Source organism: Magnusiomyces paraingens (genome assembly GCF_902498895.1).
Source record: "Magnusiomyces paraingens strain CBS 517.90 genome assembly, contig: contig3, whole genome shotgun sequence".
Lineage (NCBI taxonomy): Eukaryota > Fungi > Ascomycota > Dipodascomycetes > Dipodascales > Dipodascaceae > Magnusiomyces > Magnusiomyces paraingens.
In genome coordinates this window covers 73,989-93,016 of record NW_022474069.1, presented here as the reverse complement: position 1 = coordinate 93,016, position 19,028 = coordinate 73,989, and the positions used below count along the sequence as shown (strand labels likewise).

The 19,028-nt window shown below is 34.8% G+C and overlaps 7 protein-coding genes across 7 annotated transcripts; 2 read left to right on the top strand and 5 right to left on the bottom strand.

Annotated features, from left to right (window-relative positions):
- Positions 1 to 65: 65 nt before the first annotated feature.
- On the top strand, positions 66 to 2,429 carry SAPINGB_P003342 (uncharacterized protein; the record flags this gene model as incomplete). Its single annotated transcript, XM_031998060.1, has 1 exon — positions 66 to 2,429. One exon carries the CDS (start codon positions 66 to 68, stop codon positions 2,427 to 2,429), a length of 2,364 nt encoding a protein of 787 aa, XP_031853951.1.
- Positions 2,430 to 2,492: 63 nt separating this feature from the next.
- Positions 2,493 to 6,127, bottom strand: SAPINGB_P003341 (uncharacterized protein; the record flags this gene model as incomplete). The annotated part of the gene is made up of 3 exons (XM_031998059.1): positions 2,493 to 5,713; positions 5,915 to 6,047; positions 6,104 to 6,127. The coding sequence occupies 3 exons, from the start codon at positions 6,125 to 6,127 to the stop codon at positions 2,493 to 2,495; spliced, it is 3,378 nt and encodes a 1,125-aa protein (XP_031853950.1).
- A 180-nt stretch (positions 6,128 to 6,307) lies between these two features.
- SAPINGB_P003340 (uncharacterized protein) lies at positions 6,308 to 7,291 on the bottom strand (the record flags this gene model as incomplete). Its single annotated transcript, XM_031998058.1, has 1 exon — positions 6,308 to 7,291. One exon carries the CDS (start codon positions 7,289 to 7,291, stop codon positions 6,308 to 6,310), a length of 984 nt encoding a protein of 327 aa, XP_031853949.1.
- Positions 7,292 to 7,567: 276 nt separating this feature from the next.
- Positions 7,568 to 8,632, top strand: SAPINGB_P003339 (uncharacterized protein; the record flags this gene model as incomplete). Its single annotated transcript, XM_031998057.1, has 1 exon — positions 7,568 to 8,632. One exon carries the CDS (start codon positions 7,568 to 7,570, stop codon positions 8,630 to 8,632), a length of 1,065 nt encoding a protein of 354 aa, XP_031853948.1.
- A 45-nt stretch (positions 8,633 to 8,677) lies between these two features.
- SAPINGB_P003338 (uncharacterized protein) lies at positions 8,678 to 10,195 on the bottom strand (the record flags this gene model as incomplete). Its single annotated transcript, XM_031998056.1, has 1 exon — positions 8,678 to 10,195. The coding sequence occupies one exon, from the start codon at positions 10,193 to 10,195 to the stop codon at positions 8,678 to 8,680; it is 1,518 nt and encodes a 505-aa protein (XP_031853947.1).
- A 571-nt stretch (positions 10,196 to 10,766) lies between these two features.
- SAPINGB_P003337 (uncharacterized protein) lies at positions 10,767 to 12,602 on the bottom strand (the record flags this gene model as incomplete). The annotated part of the gene is made up of 2 exons (XM_031998055.1): positions 10,767 to 12,464; positions 12,552 to 12,602. The coding sequence occupies 2 exons, from the start codon at positions 12,600 to 12,602 to the stop codon at positions 10,767 to 10,769; spliced, it is 1,749 nt and encodes a 582-aa protein (XP_031853946.1).
- Positions 12,603 to 13,715: 1,113 nt separating this feature from the next.
- On the bottom strand, positions 13,716 to 16,554 carry SAPINGB_P003336 (uncharacterized protein; the record flags this gene model as incomplete). The annotated part of the gene is made up of 2 exons (XM_031998054.1): positions 13,716 to 16,224; positions 16,277 to 16,554. 2 exons carry the CDS (start codon positions 16,552 to 16,554, stop codon positions 13,716 to 13,718), a joined length of 2,787 nt encoding a protein of 928 aa, XP_031853945.1.
- Positions 16,555 to 19,028: the final 2,474 nt, after the last annotated feature.

Sequence of the window (19,028 nt, the reverse complement as noted above, 5' to 3'; positions counted from 1 at the left end):
TGATTAAAGTTATTTATAATAACTTCTTTTACCAGAAGTAATATACTTAGTTTTAAATAAGCAAAATGGAAAGACACAAACATTTCTTCCCATTTTTACCCCTTAAAGATTTCCCAAAATATTTCATTTCTAAACGTAATGGCAAAAAGCCTATAATCAATTTGCAAATCATGACATTCTTTTCTCCAGATTCCGTGTTCCACACAGCTTGGACGCAAGTGGTCAACCCTTCAAACCCAAATGCTATTGATGCAAGACTTTGCTTTGACCTCATTGCAGCTATTGAAGCTCAGCTCCCATCGCTACCACAAAATAAAGTTCTAACACCAAGTGAATCCCCAAAACAGCCCATCCTTTCCAAAAATGCAAGACGAGTCCTTTCAAGCCATTTGGACCAAACCGAGCCAGGTTGGACCCTTTCAAAAAATGACTTTCTTGCTCTTTATAAGCATATCTCTGGTGGATTAGACCTCTTGGAAACTGTTTTACCCAATAGACTTTCTTCAACCAGCTTAACTACAACAACACCCACTATGGGGTATACTAAACCACGAAGAAGTCCCTTTAAAACTCGCTGGAATACCATTGATAGTCCCCAAAGAGATTTTAAAAGATCAGTTTCTCTTAATGCGTTACCTTTTATAAATACCAACCCAACCCTAGACTTTAATTCACACTTGGATGATAATAATAATAATAATAATAATAATAATAATAATAATAATAATAATAATAATAATAATAATAATAATAATAATAATAACAATGATAATGATAATGATAATGATAATGATAATGATAATGATAATGATAATGATAATGATAATGATAATGATAATGATAATGATAATGATAATGATAATGATAATGATAATGATAATGATAATGATAATGATAATGATAATGATAATGATAATGATAATGATGACCTTCAAGCTGCTTTCATCCAAAACCTTTCTCATTTTAAAAGCCCCCCATATAGCCGTCGTCTTAGAGAAACCCGCTCCCATAAAGATATCAAAACCATAAGCTCTCAGCAAGATCACATTTCCTATCTCGAGGACCAAAATTCAACTCTCTCTTCTCTGCTTGCAGACATCCGCGTCACAGTTACACGTCTAGAACGTGAAAATAAAATACTCAAAGACTCAGAGGAAACCAAACACCGCCAGCTCGAACAAATGGAGTCCCATCTCGCCACATCCGCTCAGGAGCTTCAGGACCGTCGACAACAATACTCATCACTTTCAGAAGCTTATCTTGAAGTAAAACGAGAATCAAGACTCAAGGAAAAAGTAAATAATGATAATAACAATGACAATATCAATATCAATGATAATGATAATAACAATGACAATGACAATATCAATGATAATGATAATGATAAGAACAATATCTCAAACCCACGAGTATCTTTAACGACCACTTTCCCTCATATGGAGGTCCCCAAAAACTCATCTGACTTGGTTTCTGACCTAAAAGTCTTGGCAGACTCATTTCAAACCGAGTACTCGTTATTTCTCCAAAAACTGGTTCTCAAAAAACCTCTCATAGATCTTCTATCCCGTGCAATGACTGCTCATACCAGACTTTTCATTGCTATTGTTGCAAACCTTTCCACAGACCTTACTCAAACACAAGAAACTCTTCAAGATATCAAGTCTCAGCTTCAAATTCAAATTCAACAACAACCACTAACCCTTGGAAATGATAAAATTTTTGCAAATTTTAAAGAGTCATCTGCTCGCTCTTTAGCTTCAAACACTGATGAGAATGGGAACATTGATCTGGACACATTTCTTGATACTATCCAGCGAATCTCGGACGAACAAAAGGCATACCTAACCACCCTCTCCAAGCCTTCGGAGGACTATAAAAACATTTCCTCTCACATAGTTGCCCCAGATTTTAAGGAATCAAAAAATTATAATAACGATGATGTTGATGACTCATTCCCTATTTTTCCTACCCCTCCTTCTCATAAACCCGAGTTGCGCTCGCTGAAAAATGACAGAAGACCTCGCTCAAGATCAACTCCGGCATCCTCATTATCTGCATCCATCCATGAGCGAACCTTAAAAAAGCACCGTCTTCAACAACAATTGCTCCACCGTAAGCAGTTGGCTGCCGCAATAGCCGCTGCAAACAAGAAGAACAGTATACGTTCCATTATGTTTTCAAGACCTTACGCATCTCTCTCTATCTTGGTTCTCGTTATCTCATTTTTCTTCTACTATTGGATTTCGGCTTTTCAAGCATCCTTTTCAAAGTTCTCTCAACCTCAAGACTTTTCTTCTTCTTCCTTATTCTCGTCGTCATCTTCTTTTTCAAAAATCCTCTGGTGGCAACGTCTGGGGGGTCCCGTAGAATCATGGGGCGCTGCCCTGGACAAACGCGCACGTCCTACAAACCACGAAACTCCTGTATAAATTTTAATATTATAATTATTATCATCATTTTTACATAATAAATATTGTATAGTACTCATTAAATCACCTCTTCAAAGTTCTCTGCTTCTCTGCATTCTCAACAACTTTCTCTGCAACTGACAAACCTTTCCGCTTACGCACTTTTTCCATATACATCTTGGCTATATTTTCCCTATCAGCCGTCTCTCCTAGTTTTTCCAACTCCTCTTCAGTCGTTGGCACCCAAAAAGGGTCTTCATCGACAACCATCTCAAACCCTGAAAAAACTAGTTGCGGGTTGGCTGCTCCAGAAGTCTTCTTGCGAATGTCATCCGAAAACCCAAACGCTTCAACCACAGGCAAACTAGCAGTCACCAAGTAAAACGGCGTGCCTTCTCGCATTTCTTCTTGTAAAACCTTTCCACGCCGCCGCGACAAAACTCCATATACCTTTCCTAACACTTCCCCGGGTGCTTGGATCTGGCACTCATACATTGCAAGCAGCAAACGAGGTGACCAGTCTAAAAACCCTGTCAAAATCTTCTCCTTGGTCGCAGAAATTAAACGCCCAGAAACATTCATGTTCCATGTTCTGTCTCCTCCTGTTGCTTCCTCCTTATCTTTCTTCTCTCTAGTTTCCGTTTCATTGCTTTCTTGAGCTTCGTCCTCTTCAACAACACTGTCGACAACAACCATCACTCCCTCCATCGGTTCCGCCGTCAACGGGCCATGTTGCGTCGCCAGCTGGAAACCAGTCACAATGCTCTCTTCATAAGCAAACCGGGCCTTCGACTCATGTTCCTGCTTAAAAAGTCGGTGCCGAATCACCCCGCTTCGGTCAACGAGAATATTAGATCCAGTCCGTCTCGGCCCGAAAGCAACAATGTTCTCCAAACTTAACGCATTGCGCAATTTTTCTGCATTGTCTTTACTCTTCAACCTACTTGCTGACTCATTGACACTCTCAGAAAAAGCCTTTTGAATCCAAGTATCTTCAATCCCATTTTTGGAGTACTCCCTAACTAAAGCCTCAATTTTTTCGTGATTATCGGTCAAAAATTTAGTGATTTCAGATGCTAAAGGTTCCACACGTAACCGAACCCTAATTCCCCCTAAATCAATTTTTCCAACACCCTGCTCCTGCTTTATGTCCTCATCAATATTAGTAGTAGTAGTATTAGTATTAGTAGTATTAGTAGTATTTCCAATCGTTTGTTCAATCACACCTTTATGACCCACAATTGTCTCTCGATAAGGTACAATCGGCTCAGAAGCTTGAATGTCTACCTTTGCAAACCGCTCCTTTAAATCCTTTAAGCATCGCTCCAGGTGAAGTTCACCTGCGGTCATTAAGATATGCGCACCATTTTCAGCCACAGAGACTTGGACCATGGGATCAGAAAGATTTAGAAGCTTTAGCCCATTTTCCAATTGATCAAGCTTAGTCGGATCAACAGGCTCAACAGCGACTCGCACAATCGGAGCCCCAATGTTATTCCTGCTTGCTAAATTGGGGCCCTGTCCATGTTCAAGGCTAACAAGTGTTCCATTCTTTAAAATTTTTCCATCCAAACCACCAATACCAACAATATTTCCTGCAGGAACTTCCTTAAGTGAAACCAATTCGCGGCCCATTAACAAAAATAAATCGGAAATCACAATTTTCTCTCGGTGTTTTTCTGGGTTGGCAGGATCAAACTTAGGTTGTAAAATATAAAGCTCTTGACCGACTTTTAATGTTCCACTAAACACTCGTGCAAATCCAATCAACTTCTCTTTCACAATAACTGGCGACTCCGCCCTAAGCTGATTAAAATATGCATCCAAATCATCAATATCTTCTTCATCATCATATCCTTTACCTCCAGCAGCAACCATGTCAGAGGGGCCTTGCTGCAAATTTGCTGCAAGCTCCCGTGCTCGTCTGGTGCGCTCTTGAATTGCTGACATGGGTGTTCTATTATTCTCCTTTTCCTCTTGGTCACTCTTTTTTCGCAAAATTTCCTCCTCAGGTATTGCAATCACTTTGGATACATACGAAACAACAGGTCCCAAGCGATCACAACAAAGCATGGCATCTCGAACCTTAAGATTTAACCCATCACCGCCACCCGGTGCACTTTCAAGAATTAGGGGTATTCGTTCGCGCTGGGCAATTGTTGGAGGATTAACCTTTTCTATCACACTGAGAAGAATAGATACTGAAATCGGAATCCACTGATTGAAAATAGCTGTCAAAAGTGGTTTCCCGTCCTTAGCCTTAATCATTGCTGGTGAGATTTTTAAGTTAAGAGCAGAAACAATTTTAGAACTTTGCTCGGAATCTCGCTCAACCACAGATGATTTATAAATCTTCCAAATATTATCAAGAACAAGTTGTACAAAAAGTGGCTTAGGGTTCTTCAAAGTTTTTGCCGCAGAAGATCCTGCAGATAGAACGCGTTTAGTCTTAGGATCAAAGTAATAATTCCCCCATAATACTTTTTCCAATTTTTCTCGCTGAATCCCAAGTTTTCGTTCAAAAATTGATGCAAATTGAGAAATGTTGAATCCCCATCCATCAATAGCACTCGCAAAAATTATGTTATTAAGCTCAGGATTAAAGTACAAATCGTCATCAGACTTTTCAACAAATTCGTCCTTTTTATCATCACCTGAATTCTGCTTTTGTTCTTGAAGCTCACGCCACTTTAAATCTTCCTGCATTCTATCAACAGCAAAAAATGACCCCATCACCGCATTTACTTGTTCAATAAGTCTGGTCAAGTGTATGTAAGCTTCCATTGGTGTTAAACGTAGTTCTGTAACAAGTCTGTCAATTTTATTAATAACAAGTACCGGCTTAAGCTTCTCTACCCAAGCTTGTCGAAGAACAGTTACAGTTTGAGATAAAACACCCTCTACGGCGTCGACAAGAACCAAAGCACCGTCACATAATCTCGATGCTGTAGAAACCTCTGAAGAAAAATCAATATGGCCCGGTGAGTCGATAAGGTTGATGAGATACTCTTTAATCTGAGGACCGTTTGTTTCCAAAGGCGGCGATCGTGATGCTACTTTAAAATAAAGTGAAATGGCACTAGACTCCATTGTAATCCCTCGTATTTGCTCGTCAGGTCGTGAGTCCAGGTATCGGAGCTTGCCAGCCATGTTTTGTGATATAATTCCATTGGACGCTAAAAGCGAATCTGAAAGAGTAGTCTTGCCATGGTCAACATGGGCAAGAATACAAATATTTCTAATAAGGTCAGGATGAGACTGTAATCTTTTTAATGTTTCTGGGTTGACCATATTGTCACATAGACCTATGTTGATTTTGGTTTTGGTTTTGGTTGTAAAAATCAATGGCCATGCCAATTGAACTAATTATTAATTATTATAATAAACCTATATATGTTGATACCAAATATTTAATGTAATATGTAGTGCATATAAAAATGTAGCCTAAAAAATTTTCCCTCCCAGTCATCAGTCATCATCACTTTTTGTGCCGATACATTACTAACACCCTATGGTCACCAATACTGAAATGGGCGTCGTGACTTCACCTCGTTCAAAATGCCCGAAATGCAGAACGGATCTTAAACTGTGTTTAATTTCTGAGGATACAGCTGTGCTTATGTGTCCTGTATTAAATGTCTGTATATTAGTTAATAATCTATATTTGATACTCTAACATATTCTAGTGCTCTTACCCATTTTGTCAGGATTCTGATCATTTACAAGTTGCCAATGTAACCCAAAAGGAAATTTTGCAAAACGTTGCCACTAGAATGCGTCAAGCCAACCTAGATCCTAAGGGTTTATAGGCAAAAATTCAAAATAAAGGATAAAGAAGCCTTTATAGGAGCATAATTTTCTACTACTAAAAATCAAATATTGATCCATTTCATTCTAAATTAAAACATATGGGAATTTAGAGCATATGTTGAACCAGCATATTCACTCCCGTTATCATAACGACGATCTTCATCTAAAAGTTCCTTGACTTCCCAAGCACTTTCCTTATTGGATACGCTAAACTCCAAATCCTCGGTTGTTATCATATCCCAGTACTTATAAACCATCATAGATGCAAATAAATTGGTAAGTGAAGCAAAAAACAATCCATCTAAGTAGTGCTTTACATTATCGCATATTTTATAAGAAAATGCGTACAAAATCACTTGTCCTGCTGCAAAAAAGAATGTTCCTAACCCAACAGCGCCCAGCGCCCATGGATCATGCAACACAAATATTGTCAGTGCTAGCTGAGAGACAATATATGTCGCAACAAAAATAGCATTTAATAAATAGAGCACCACAAATAGACCAGTCGTTTTTGTTGGTGATAAGGTATCTGGAGTCCACCCATGAAACGTCAAAACGGCTATTATAAATGTGAGTGCAAATGCACAAAAGCTAGAGATCCGAAGACCCCATACCGACCGAGGTGTACCATCTTCGTAAAATTGAAATCCAAGTAAACCGTTCAGCATAAGAGCCCAGCAGCAGGCTGAAGAAAATCCGGCATGCACTGCCACAAACCATGCGTAAGCACCTGATCCTGGTGGAACAACACCAGAATCAACAACAAGAGACAAAAACACTGTAACAAAAAGTATTAGAAAAAAATCTAAAATTTCGCGGCGCCCTATAGCGGTAAATTTGGAGCGAATATTTAGAATAATAATAACAAGAACACCAAGCGCAGCAATATTTATAAATGCATTGCCAACTTGAAATATGATTGTATTGGCGAGATCTATTGAGCGAGCGAAACATTCTGGAGTAATCCCAGTTTGATGTAAAATAGAATATGAACTCTCTTCATAAGGACCAACGAGCGGACAAAGTGGCAAAGATGCCTTTTCACAAATGGTATCAAATTGCCCAAATGTCATTGAAAAGGTAGCTGAAATTAAATAAAAAAAATTGAAAATAAAAGAAAGTAGGAGGGTTTTTTAATAGAAAATAATGTGCTTAAGCAACATAATTATTGTGTTCTATTTTTAACGTTGAAACAAGAATGTAACAAAATATTGCTTGTAACTTAATAACTATGTTTTTCAAAGCATACATCATCATTTTTACACTATTGATATATTGATAAATCGGCTATGCCTTTGAAATAGAAATTTTTCAAAAAAATAAAAAAAATTCATATTGATTCTTTTCAAATGTCTATTAAGCGCCTTCCGGCAATATTGTTTCCCGGTCAAGGAAACCAAAAACGGGCTATGCTTGAAAACTACTTTAAAAGGTTTCCTTCGGTAGTCAAACCTATTTTAGAAGAACTTGATGAATCTCTTAAACAAAACTTTTCCAAACTTCTTATAAAATCTTCAGATGCAGATATTTTTCTACCAGACATTGACCTAACATCTAATGCGCAACCAGCTATTCTTACAACAAGCTATACAATTATTCAGATACTTAAATCTCAAAGCTCCAATAAACAAGATTTTTTTAGTTCTAAATTTTCTTACGCTTTAGGCCATTCTCTTGGAGAATTTAGCAGTGCTTCAGCTGTTGGAATATTAGATTTTTCAGATGCTGTTAAGCTTGTTCATTTGCGTGGGAAAGCCATGGAATCATCGAAAGCTCAGTTTTCAAAAAGATTTGGCAATGTAAAATTGGGAATGTATGTAACCTTGCTAAACAAAATATCATCATCAGATATTATTAAAATTTTTGATGAAAAATACAAAACAGGCCCATTGAATCCCAATGAATTATCTAGTTATGTTGATATCGGAAACATTAATTCAAGTTCTCAGGTAGTTTTTTCAGGTCCACAACCCGCTATTTATACCATACTTTCGGAACTTCAAACACATTATGGAATCAAACGGCCCTTTAAAACAATTCCACTTAATGTTTCAGCACCGTTCCATTCTCCCATAATGCTCCCAGCACAAGAATATATGGAAGCTCTTGTTTCAGAACTGGAGGCAAGTGGGAAAATAGGATGGCCTTCTGAAATTCCTATTATATCAAATATCACCAAAAGGCCTTTTGAATCTAAACAGCAAATTATTAGGTCTTTTTCTCACTCGTGCACTGATAGAGTATATTGGTATGATTCAATTAAATATGCCGTAAACGAAAGAGGTATAGATAAATTTGTGTCTATTGGGCCAGGTAACATCGGTGATTTAACAAAGCGTGATCTACCTAAAACTGTATCTTTGGTTAATGTTACATCTGAAACATTAGAAGATTTTATTGCAAATTTCAATTGAATTCATGTATTGAAAAAAGTTAAATAAAACATTCCATAATTTTGATTAAGGAGATCGTTCTTTGCTAAAAAATGAGGCATCTTTTTCATCTTTTAGTTGGTTATTTAGTACTTGTTCATGCTCTTGCCGGGCTTCTTCTTGTTCTTCAATAGCTACTTTCAATGCTTCTTCTTGAGCTACTTCTCGTGAAACATCTTGGAATTTTTCTTCTAGTAGTTCATCTTTGTTATTAGTCTGTTTTTCAACTTTCGGGGGTTTTTTCTTTTCCTCTTCCATTTCTTTCATTTTTTTTAAATCGTCTTCGCTAGGCTCATATAGGTGCCATATAGTGTAATGAGGTAGCCCATTAACAGAAAATCCCATTTTTCGGCAAAGTTTCCCAAAACCCTCTGTTTCAGCATGGTTCCAAAGAGCAAATCCCGGAAACATTGCCCCATTTCTAAAAACTTTTGCTCGAGCAAGTATGCTAACACCTCCAATGCCATCCATATCATACATTTCATCAGGATTTCCATTGACATCACGAAAATAGGCAAGATGAGGTCGCCAGGTAGGGTATTCGGCATATCCTTCCACTATAACATCATCCTCGTTCAATGTTTTGGCAAGTTCTAATGCGGCTTCACTCTCTTGCCATGTGTTCAAATCGTATGGTTGTTCATTCCCCAGCCATTCAGGTAAAGGGCGCCATACATTTGGCACTATGACATCTCTACCATGTTTCATTAAATCTTCAATAATTGTTGGTGGTGAAGTCTCAATATCGGCATCACGCCAGTAAACCCACGAATGATAAGGCTTCAAAGCTACTGAAGTTAACCAATTACGTGCTCGGCCCATCAACTTTCTTCTTATGCCCTGAACAGCTACACCATGTCTATCGTCAAATCCTTGTCCAATTGCTTGTCCAAAGTCTTTGTAAAAAATTTCAATGTTTCCATATGTTCTAGAGATTGAGCTTCGTCTTAAATTCAATTCAAGGTCAACAGCTGTTGAATCATCAGAATCTGAGACCAAAAAAGCAAGATCAATCAATTCGTGAGGGTATGTGAGATTTTCAAGATGAGATATCATCATATTAATGACAGGAGCTGCATTTCGTAATGGAATACATAATAAAAGTCTGTTTTTGAGCTCCCATCCATTTTTATCTCCATCAAAGTTGTTTAAATTATAATGTTGTGAAACACCTACCTGGTTATCATCAAAGTTGGCTATTTGATTTTTCAATTTTTGCCAAGATAATATATCGTTGAAGTTTTGGCTGTAAGAATTGTAATTATTTCCATACTCAATTTGACCATAATCTGAAGATCTCATTAGAATAAGTCTCCACAAAGCAAAGATTCCCAAGATTATTAGCATCCATCTTTCTGTTAATCGCTTCTGATTTCGAGGCATATCTTTATACCACTTTGGAATGTAAATCTTGCCAAAAAGTCTACCAGTTGTGACATTTGAAGGTTTTCTGGGTTTAAAACTATCGTTGTTGACGCCCGAAATATAAGAAGCAGCCTCATAACGAGGGAGATCGGATTTCACTTTAAATCTCTCAAAAGCCATTCCTTGTTGTTTTTTCTTATTATATTTGAATATTTCTAAAAATTAAATCGAAAGGTATAATGGAAGAATAAAAGTTTATAAAACAATTTAATTATTAATTCAAGTTGCCCTTGCCTCCTTTTTTACTTAAAATAACTTAATTCCCTTGCTTGTTTACGTGTAAATTATTCGCACCTAAGGCTTAAAAATAAATGCATAGCATATCTTAGCATACTTATTATTATGTTACAAAACTGGATATTTACTTAAGGTTGTGATATCCTTAGCTTATGTTGTAATAAGAATACATTCAATATGAATACATTCAATATTCTTATTACAGCACTGCTTCTTTTGGATTTTTAAATGTCTATCAACTTAGCCTATAATTAATTTAAATAAACATAAAATCGCAATTCTATTGTGAAAATAAAAAGATATATAGTAAGAACAAAAAGGATTGCGCAGATGCTGATGTTATAATTCTATAACCATTGAATAAAAACAAATTGCAATTTCCAAGTATTTTTTTTTTCAAATTAATTATAATTAAGCCAACAAGTAAATAACAGTACATAGGCAAATAATATCATTATTTAAGTTCATGGAACCATTCATCACCCAGAAGATCCCAAACTTTTTTGGCAAGCCTTTTAGCACGTTCTCCTGTTTTCGAGTTAGCCTCTATATAAACCTTAAGTTTTGGCTCAGTCCCACTTCCCCTCGCAGTAAATCTAATTTTTTCTTGTTCTAAACTTTCTAATTCCACAGTAATCATTTGAGAGGAGCTTGAAACCGGTAATTTTGGTTTGTTATCAACAGTTGTAGAATCGTATCCAATAGTTAAATCTCTCCACGATATAACTTTGTACACTCCAATCATTTTGGGAGGTCCTTTAAAATAATTGCAATTCTCATTATCATTACCATATCTTATTTTGTTGAAAACAGAGGATATGACATTTGAATCATTTGCAATGAAATAGGAATTATATTCAGCAAAAAATCCATATTTTTGATATATTTTTTCAAGTTCTTCCAAAGCAGTAGTGCCTTCTAAATGCCATTTAATTACCATTTGTAAAAATACAACAGCAGCAGAAATTCCATCCTTATCAAAAACAACTTCAAACATATATCCGATTGCTTCTTCAAAAGCAAAAGGAACAAAATATCCGCTTTTAACTAATTCCTGAGCCCTATTTCCAATCCATTTAAATCCAGTTAATGTATCCTCGTAATGAAAATGTTCCCTAATCGCCATAGTTCGAATCAATTGACTTGATACCGTGGAGTTCAAAAAAGCCAATGGCTTAATTGAAAGTTCTGGGGTGGAGTTATATCGTTTGAGTTCATAATCTGCAAATAAAGCACCAAGTTGATTTCCTGTTAATTGAACCCAGCTGCCAGATAACCTATCCTTTACTGCTACTGCAAATCGATCAGCATCAGGATCATTAGCCAAAATAATATTTGCTCCAGTTTCATCTGCCTTTATTTTAGCAATATCTAATGCACCTGATTCTTCTGGGTTCGGAAACTTCACTGTTGAAAAGTCTGGATCAGGTAACATTTGTTTTTCAGTGTTAATAATGTTATTCGATAAGCCAAGTAGCTTGGAAATTTCTTGAAATGGTTCATTTCCAACTCCATGCATTGCTGTGTACACAATTGGTAAATCAGAAACATTTTTAGTAAGCTCAAATATATGTTCGTCTATAAGGGTGCTTTTAATTTTACTGAAATATTTCTCCAAAATTATTTCAGTCATCTTGGGGTCAGTTGTTACTAAAGAAGTATCCCATGTCCAGGGAGTTAAATTATTCTCGATTTCCTGAGAAATTTCAAGATCTAAGGGAGGAATAATTTGACAACCATTTTCCCAATAAACTTTGTATCCATTATCCTGAGCTGGGTTGTGGCTTGCCGTAATCATTATTCCCAGTGCTGCATCTAGTTCAATTACACCAAACGGAACCAAAGGAGTATGGACAAGGCCATCATATAAAAAAACTTTAAAGTTTAGGTGGCTAAAGCACATCGCTGCAATTTCAGCAAACCTTTTTGAATTGTGTCGATGATCATGCCCAATTACTACACCGCGTGAAATTGCGTCCTTAACAGACTTTAAAACGTACACTGCGAGTCCTTGTGATGCTTGCAAAACCGTAACTTCGTTCATACCACTAAATCCAGCCTGCATAGGCGCTCTCAGTCCCGCAGTACCAAATTGTATTCTGTTTTTAAGTCTTTTTTCAAGTTCATGGGTATTGTTTTCATTTACTAATTTCTGTATCTCATTGCGTGTTGAGTTATTCTAAATCATTCTTAAGGTAAGTTGATGTATTTATTCTAGATTTTTTATAAAAACACTTACTATGTCCAAGCTCATCCAACTAGTAACAAGTTTCTCAAGATTTTCTTTCATTTCTTAATTTTATGTTCAAATAAAAAATATTGATTTTTGGATTGTCGTAAAGATTATCTTTGGCTAAATTTTTACTCTAAAGTTTAGATTAGTTTAGTTTAGTTTAGGACTTCAATAATATTGTTAGAATTTAAGTGAAAAGCCTTTCACCCAAAGTAAAGAAATTACTTGAATTATAATTATAATGGTATATATATTATACGGTATTTCTTCAGAAATAAATATGTCTAAGTTTACGTAATAAATAAGTTTGTTATCATATGATATAATTATGTTATTATTTTAGTTTGATTCTAGGCCACATTAAACATAATTAAATTGTTTAATTATAATAATGTTATGGTTAACAAAAAAAAAAACAATGGTAACTTTAGCGCATGGTTTAAAAAGTTTGGAATTGAAAAGGATAGTTACAACTGCAAATGTGGAGAGCTGGAAACAGTTCATCACATTTTGGTTGAGTGTCCTTTGCTTGAAGAGGAAAGAAAAGGATTGAAACGGATATCTCCAGAGATGGACATGTCGACTCTCTTAAACAGTTTAACTGGCTTACAAGAAATTGTAAGCTTTATCTCTGCTTGGAGGGATTAAGAAATACAATTACAGCGTTGATGAAGACAAGTGGAGATAAGTTGGGAAGGTTTGGTTATTTTTAACCCCCTGTTCCTCGTAAGCTGGTACCAGGACTTATTTTCGGGCTGTTGAAGATGCAATGTTGAAGCCAAAATTAAATTTTTATTATTAAAATGAAAAGATATATAGTATAGACAAGAAGGATAGCGCGGATACTGATGTTATATAATTCTATAACCCTTGAATAAAAACAAACAAACAAACAATTGGTAAACATAAATTATTCAATATCTTAAACCTAAAGCTTATGTTCAGGAAATCCTAGCCTTCAACCTTAAAAGATCCTGAAAATACTTTAATTACAGTATCTATCCAAAAAATACTAATTAAATGCTAGTCATTTTTCTTTATTATACTATTTCTAACACAATTATTTTTGCTTCAAAAATTCTTTAATAATTATTAATAATTAATAATTATAATAACGATATAATAATTTAATTTTTCTTTAGGGAACAAATATTATAAATCTAAATTATTTCATAAGAGATCAAGTTCTAATTCCGCTGCAATGGCATCGTAGTCATCACTTTCCTCGCCTGTATCAACCAATTTCTGACGTTTTTTAGGGTGTATGTTTTCATGATCGTAGTTATCACCATAGTCTTTATAAATATCGCTATTATTATTGTTGTATTTGCCATTACCATTCTTGACACTGGCATTGTCATTGTCATTGTCATTGTTATAGTCATCTCCATTTTCATCTTCATCTTCATCTTCATCATTGTCATCCTCATCCTCATCCTCATCCTCATCCTCATCCTCATCCTCATCCTCATCCTCATCATCACCATCCTCATCACCATCCTCATCACTACCATCATCACTATCATCATCACTGTCATCATCACTATCATCATCACTGTCATCATTATCATCAGCATTATTGTCGTCATCTTCATTATGTTCATTTGGACCCTTATAGTTAATCTTTTCGTCAACTTTGCTTTTTTCATTTTCTTTTTCATTTTTTATGGCTGGCTGGTTTGAAAAAGAATCTTCTATTGATTTAACAGGCATTTTTCCGGATACACTTAAATCCTTATTTTTATGATTAGTATCAGTATTATCCTTGTCGTTATCTTCTGCATTATCCTCTTCATCAGAAGTTTCAACAAACTCCCTTATCTCTTCATTCATTTCATCCCAATCAATCTTACCAGAATTTAAGGATATAACAAAAGCTTCAGTATCAACATCTTCCATATCGTTTATATTTTCTAGATTTTGAGGGCTTTCTTCTTCTATTTCAATATTATCACGAAGAGAAGGTTTAAGAATATAGTTATCTTCAGAAACGTGTTCCCAAGATGCAATGCATTTGTAAATCCAGTCAATAGTAACAACTTTAATTTTAGGATTCTTAAAAGCCTTGCGAGCTTTCGCAGTTCTGTTTGATTTCGAAACAACATGTGTAACTGAACCAATCATTTCAGCAACAACAATGGCTCCAAAGCTGCGAACCCATTGAACAATGTCAGCATTATTAAATGGTGTGCCATGATCTATATAGCCTGAAAAAAGTATCACACAATCATCAAAAACAGCTTGTTTCATTTTAGGAAGAATGTTTCCAACATCAGGTAGATCCTCTTCTCGAATATTTTGAGAGCCTCCCTTTTTAACCGAAATTTTATCAAAATCCTCGTAAAACCTAGAATGAAGTTTCTTTAATGCATTTTCAATATTGAAAAGTTCATTGTCATTGTCTTGTAATAAGTATCCTATTATGCTGGTAGGGTCGCTGTTAGGTGTGTTTTCGTCGTTATCATGATTTTCATTTCCATTTTCATTAATTATATTACCATTCGTAATTAGGTCTTTATCCAAGTTATTTGCGGCCTTAATCGCAACCTCCTCCTGAGAATATGCATTTTTTCCGTTTGATGAAGAATTTGCCTTTTTATTTGAGAAAGGATTGTTTTCCGAATTCATCAAACCTTCACTATCATTTTTTTTATTTAAAAATAAATCATTGTTCAATTTTGGTTCCTCTTTAATTACAAGAAGATCACCATCTTCTTCTGAAGGTTCGGCAACAAGAACTTTATCAGAGAGAGAAGGATTTTTCAAATAAGTATCAGTTTCTGATTTGAAGTCCTGAATTTGGTTTTTTTCTAAAATCTGGATTTCAGAAGGGTTCTCTGAGTCTGTGACTAAAATGCTTGAATCAAATGTTTCATCCAATTCCAAAATAGTATCTTGAATATAGTTTCCTTGTTGAGAAATTGGAAGTGGTGCATTTATGTCACCGGTGCGAAAAAAATTATATGGAACAACTTTAATGAGATTTGGACTCCACTCCCAAACATCACCTCTATCATCAATAATAGCCACCATGGCGGTAGAAACAGGGAAAAGACGCTTGAGAGATTTCTGATACATGCTTCCACTTTCATCACGGGATAAAATTCGATCAGCAAAATATATGCCTTGAGGGTCTATAATTTTAGCAATAGCAACGGCATAGGACCTCGTTGCCATTGTGTAGACGTGCATTTCATATAGTTGATGCATATGCTGTAAAAAAAGGTCAAGGCCAGGCCTAACTTTAACATAATACATTGCTGTAGTCGTATTTCGCCTACTTGGAATATTTTCAGTTCCTTGGACAGTAAATTCTTCCTGAAGTTCAAATGATTCAACATCTTTTATAAGTTGATAATTTGCGTCTAGTGGGTTGTTTTTCACTATTCCAATTCTGGGATCTATTGCAGCTTGAATGACGGTTTGATCCAAATCAACTACTAATATTAACTTTTTACGCTGAATCAATTGACTTGATGACTTTTTTTCAATTATTTGAGCTTCATCGTACGATACTGTAAGACCAGAGGTGTCATGGGACATATTAAAAAAAGATCGATCCACATTATTGAACTCAGCATAATCTTTTTCTTTATCTAACGACTTTCCACAAATTCCACAAAGTCCGCTGAATTGTATTGAATGTGTACATGGTTCACGAATCCGTGCAATGGGATATCTAACACAAGTTAGTTTTGTTTTTTATTAATTTAAAAAAATAAGGTACTTACGAAGAATTTTCTATCTCCTGTCCAATAGTAACATTCCATTCTGAAAGTTCACCATCTATAGGAACCTCAAATGTAGAATAAAATTCTTTTTCGACACGTTTAGGTTCCTCTCCGTCATCGGTGTCACTTAGTTCTTCAACAAAATTCCAATATTTAAATCTAAGAATAGGGCTATGTTTTGTGACCTCATCACCAACAGAATTAAGCAGAGCCGTTATAACGACAGGAAAAATAGTAGTTGATGGAAGTTTTACCTGAGTTGATGTTACAGGTTCCATTGGGTTGCTTATGAAAGACCTTTTATTTTCGTCCCTTGCTGCTGTATTAATAATATTTAATATGTATTGAAACTCTTCTATACTATTAGTATTTATAATGTCAATTTACTTAAAAGCAACAGTTTTACCCTTTTCTTGTTATGGCCAATAATCAAAATGGATACTAAAAAAACCTATTATTAGCCAAAATCGGTAATTTTTCAAACTTGGGATTATAAAATAGTAACGTAAAAATCATGAAAACCCGGTTTAAAAAAAGTACCAAAAAAATAAGAGTTATAACTTCGATCCGAAAAAAGAGAAACCAAAAATGAAATTTAATCAACAAATTAAATATTAGTTAATATTTATTAACAGTATTAATTATTCCAAAAAATGATTTCAATCACGATAGAAAGTTTTTGTTTTACTGTTTTTTTTACTGTATGTTATAATTCTTAATTTTCTTCTAAATAAATAAACCTAGGTTTAAGTTTGCCATATTTATTTGCATCAATGAGGTTAGGGTTTTATGATGATAATTATGTAATTAGTCTCTACATAAATAAGACCTACCCTCCACCTTTCTAAAAAGATAAGCAGCAATAATCTTTAAATTAGATCCAGCATAAGAACCAAATGTCAATTTAAAACCATTAGCTGCACCTATTTCTTTCCCAATTTACAATACCAGTATCAGCAATGTCTGATATATAATTACCCTCAACACTATCTTTTGATCGTGAAATTCGTAAAAGTGCAGTATTATACTCTTTGTCAACAATAGTAGGTGATGGGCCTGTTCCTGTTTGATTCAAATCTTCGCTATCGCTTTCTATTTGAGAGAGCGATTTAATATTATTTTTCAATAGACTCTTATGCCACTGTATCATTTTCCTTCTTTTTTCCTGATGTTTTGTGATATTTAAATCACGTAAATGCCTTTTCTCTCGCGGTTTATTTTCTGCTTTAGTAAAACTTATTATGTCAAAAGAATTTGAGGGTGAATTTTTTAAACCAAAAGTGCTAACTTTACTATTATTTTCGGATGATTGAATATTTTCTGACTGAGACGTAACGTTTTTTAGAAGAACATTTGTTGAAAGTGATAATTTTAAAGATATAGTTGGTTTTAAACAAAAATTATCAGTTCCATTATTTTTTAAGTCATTGAAAGCATGAAAAGATTGCAGGGACTCATGTGGTTCTAACTGGGGTTTAAGATTTTGGACTTTGTCTAAACCTGTAGAGTTATTATCATTATTCCAGTGATCAACATTATAATCGTCTTGATCATCTAGTAGGATCTCATTATCATTCATCTTAATTACACCTGTAAGTCTTCTTAGTGCTTGTTCAGCAAGTTGGCCTTCTTGCACTATCATTTCACGAAGAACTCTAGGGTTTGATACTCTATTTGGATGATAAGGAGTATTTCGAAAAGTATGTTCTGGGGGAAATGGTGGCATCCAAGAAGGTATATGAAATCCTCTGTTATAAGTGCTTGGTAATAGCTTTTTAATGCTGGTCTTTTTAGATTCAATAAATGACTTCGAAGAATCGCGCTCTGAGTGTTGAAGCATAGTAAGTTCTATCCCCGTCCAAGCATCCGGTAAAATAGTAGGATTGTTTTTTTCGTCTTGAACCTCTGTCTCTAGAACACTCAAATGTAAACCTGAAAGATGTAATAAAAGCATTACATCACTTATACCTGGTGAAACTCTTCTCTGAATCATACTAGCTTTTCGCAACTCTTTCATTAAAGCGCATAAGTCTATTCAATCAAAAGGTCAGATTTTAAAAAAAAAAAATCAAAAATACATACAATCTTCAGCTATTGAAACAATGCAGTTAAAAGCATCCTTGTTGACTTTTATTTTTCTTGACTCAAGCAAAGCTGCAATTGCACGAGAAAATAGTTCTTGTGAAGGTTCTTGAAATGTTATGATTTCTTCTGTTGTTCTTATTTCGCTCCATTTTAAATGATTTCGGTCGCTTTTAACACTGTTATTTTTTATCAGATTGATGCCGGTGTATATTATTGGGTTATTGATGTCACTAGAGAGGTCAAACTTATTTTTGTTCATTGTAGTGATTTTGTCAAATAAGTTGTTTTTGCTTATAGCATCTGAAGTAGAAGTCAATTTTTGCATTTTTTGCATTTTTTGCCTGTTTAAAACGTTTAAATCTTGAAACTGTTGTGATTCTTTTGGATTTTTGATATCCTCAATATTTTTTCCCAAGCCTATTTCTTTACTTTTAAGAGTAGCTTTAGGACTCATCTTTAATGGTGCTGAATTAGAATTCATAACAATATTTAGGTTAGACAAGGATATATCATAGTTCAGAGTATTTAATGGAAATTTCTATAATTTAAAAACAAAAAGTCAAATGAAATGTCTTTAAACTATCAACATATATTTAAGGACCCTTACTCATTAATTATGATTGAATTTGAAATAAGAAATCAATGTATTAATTTTGGTAATATATAA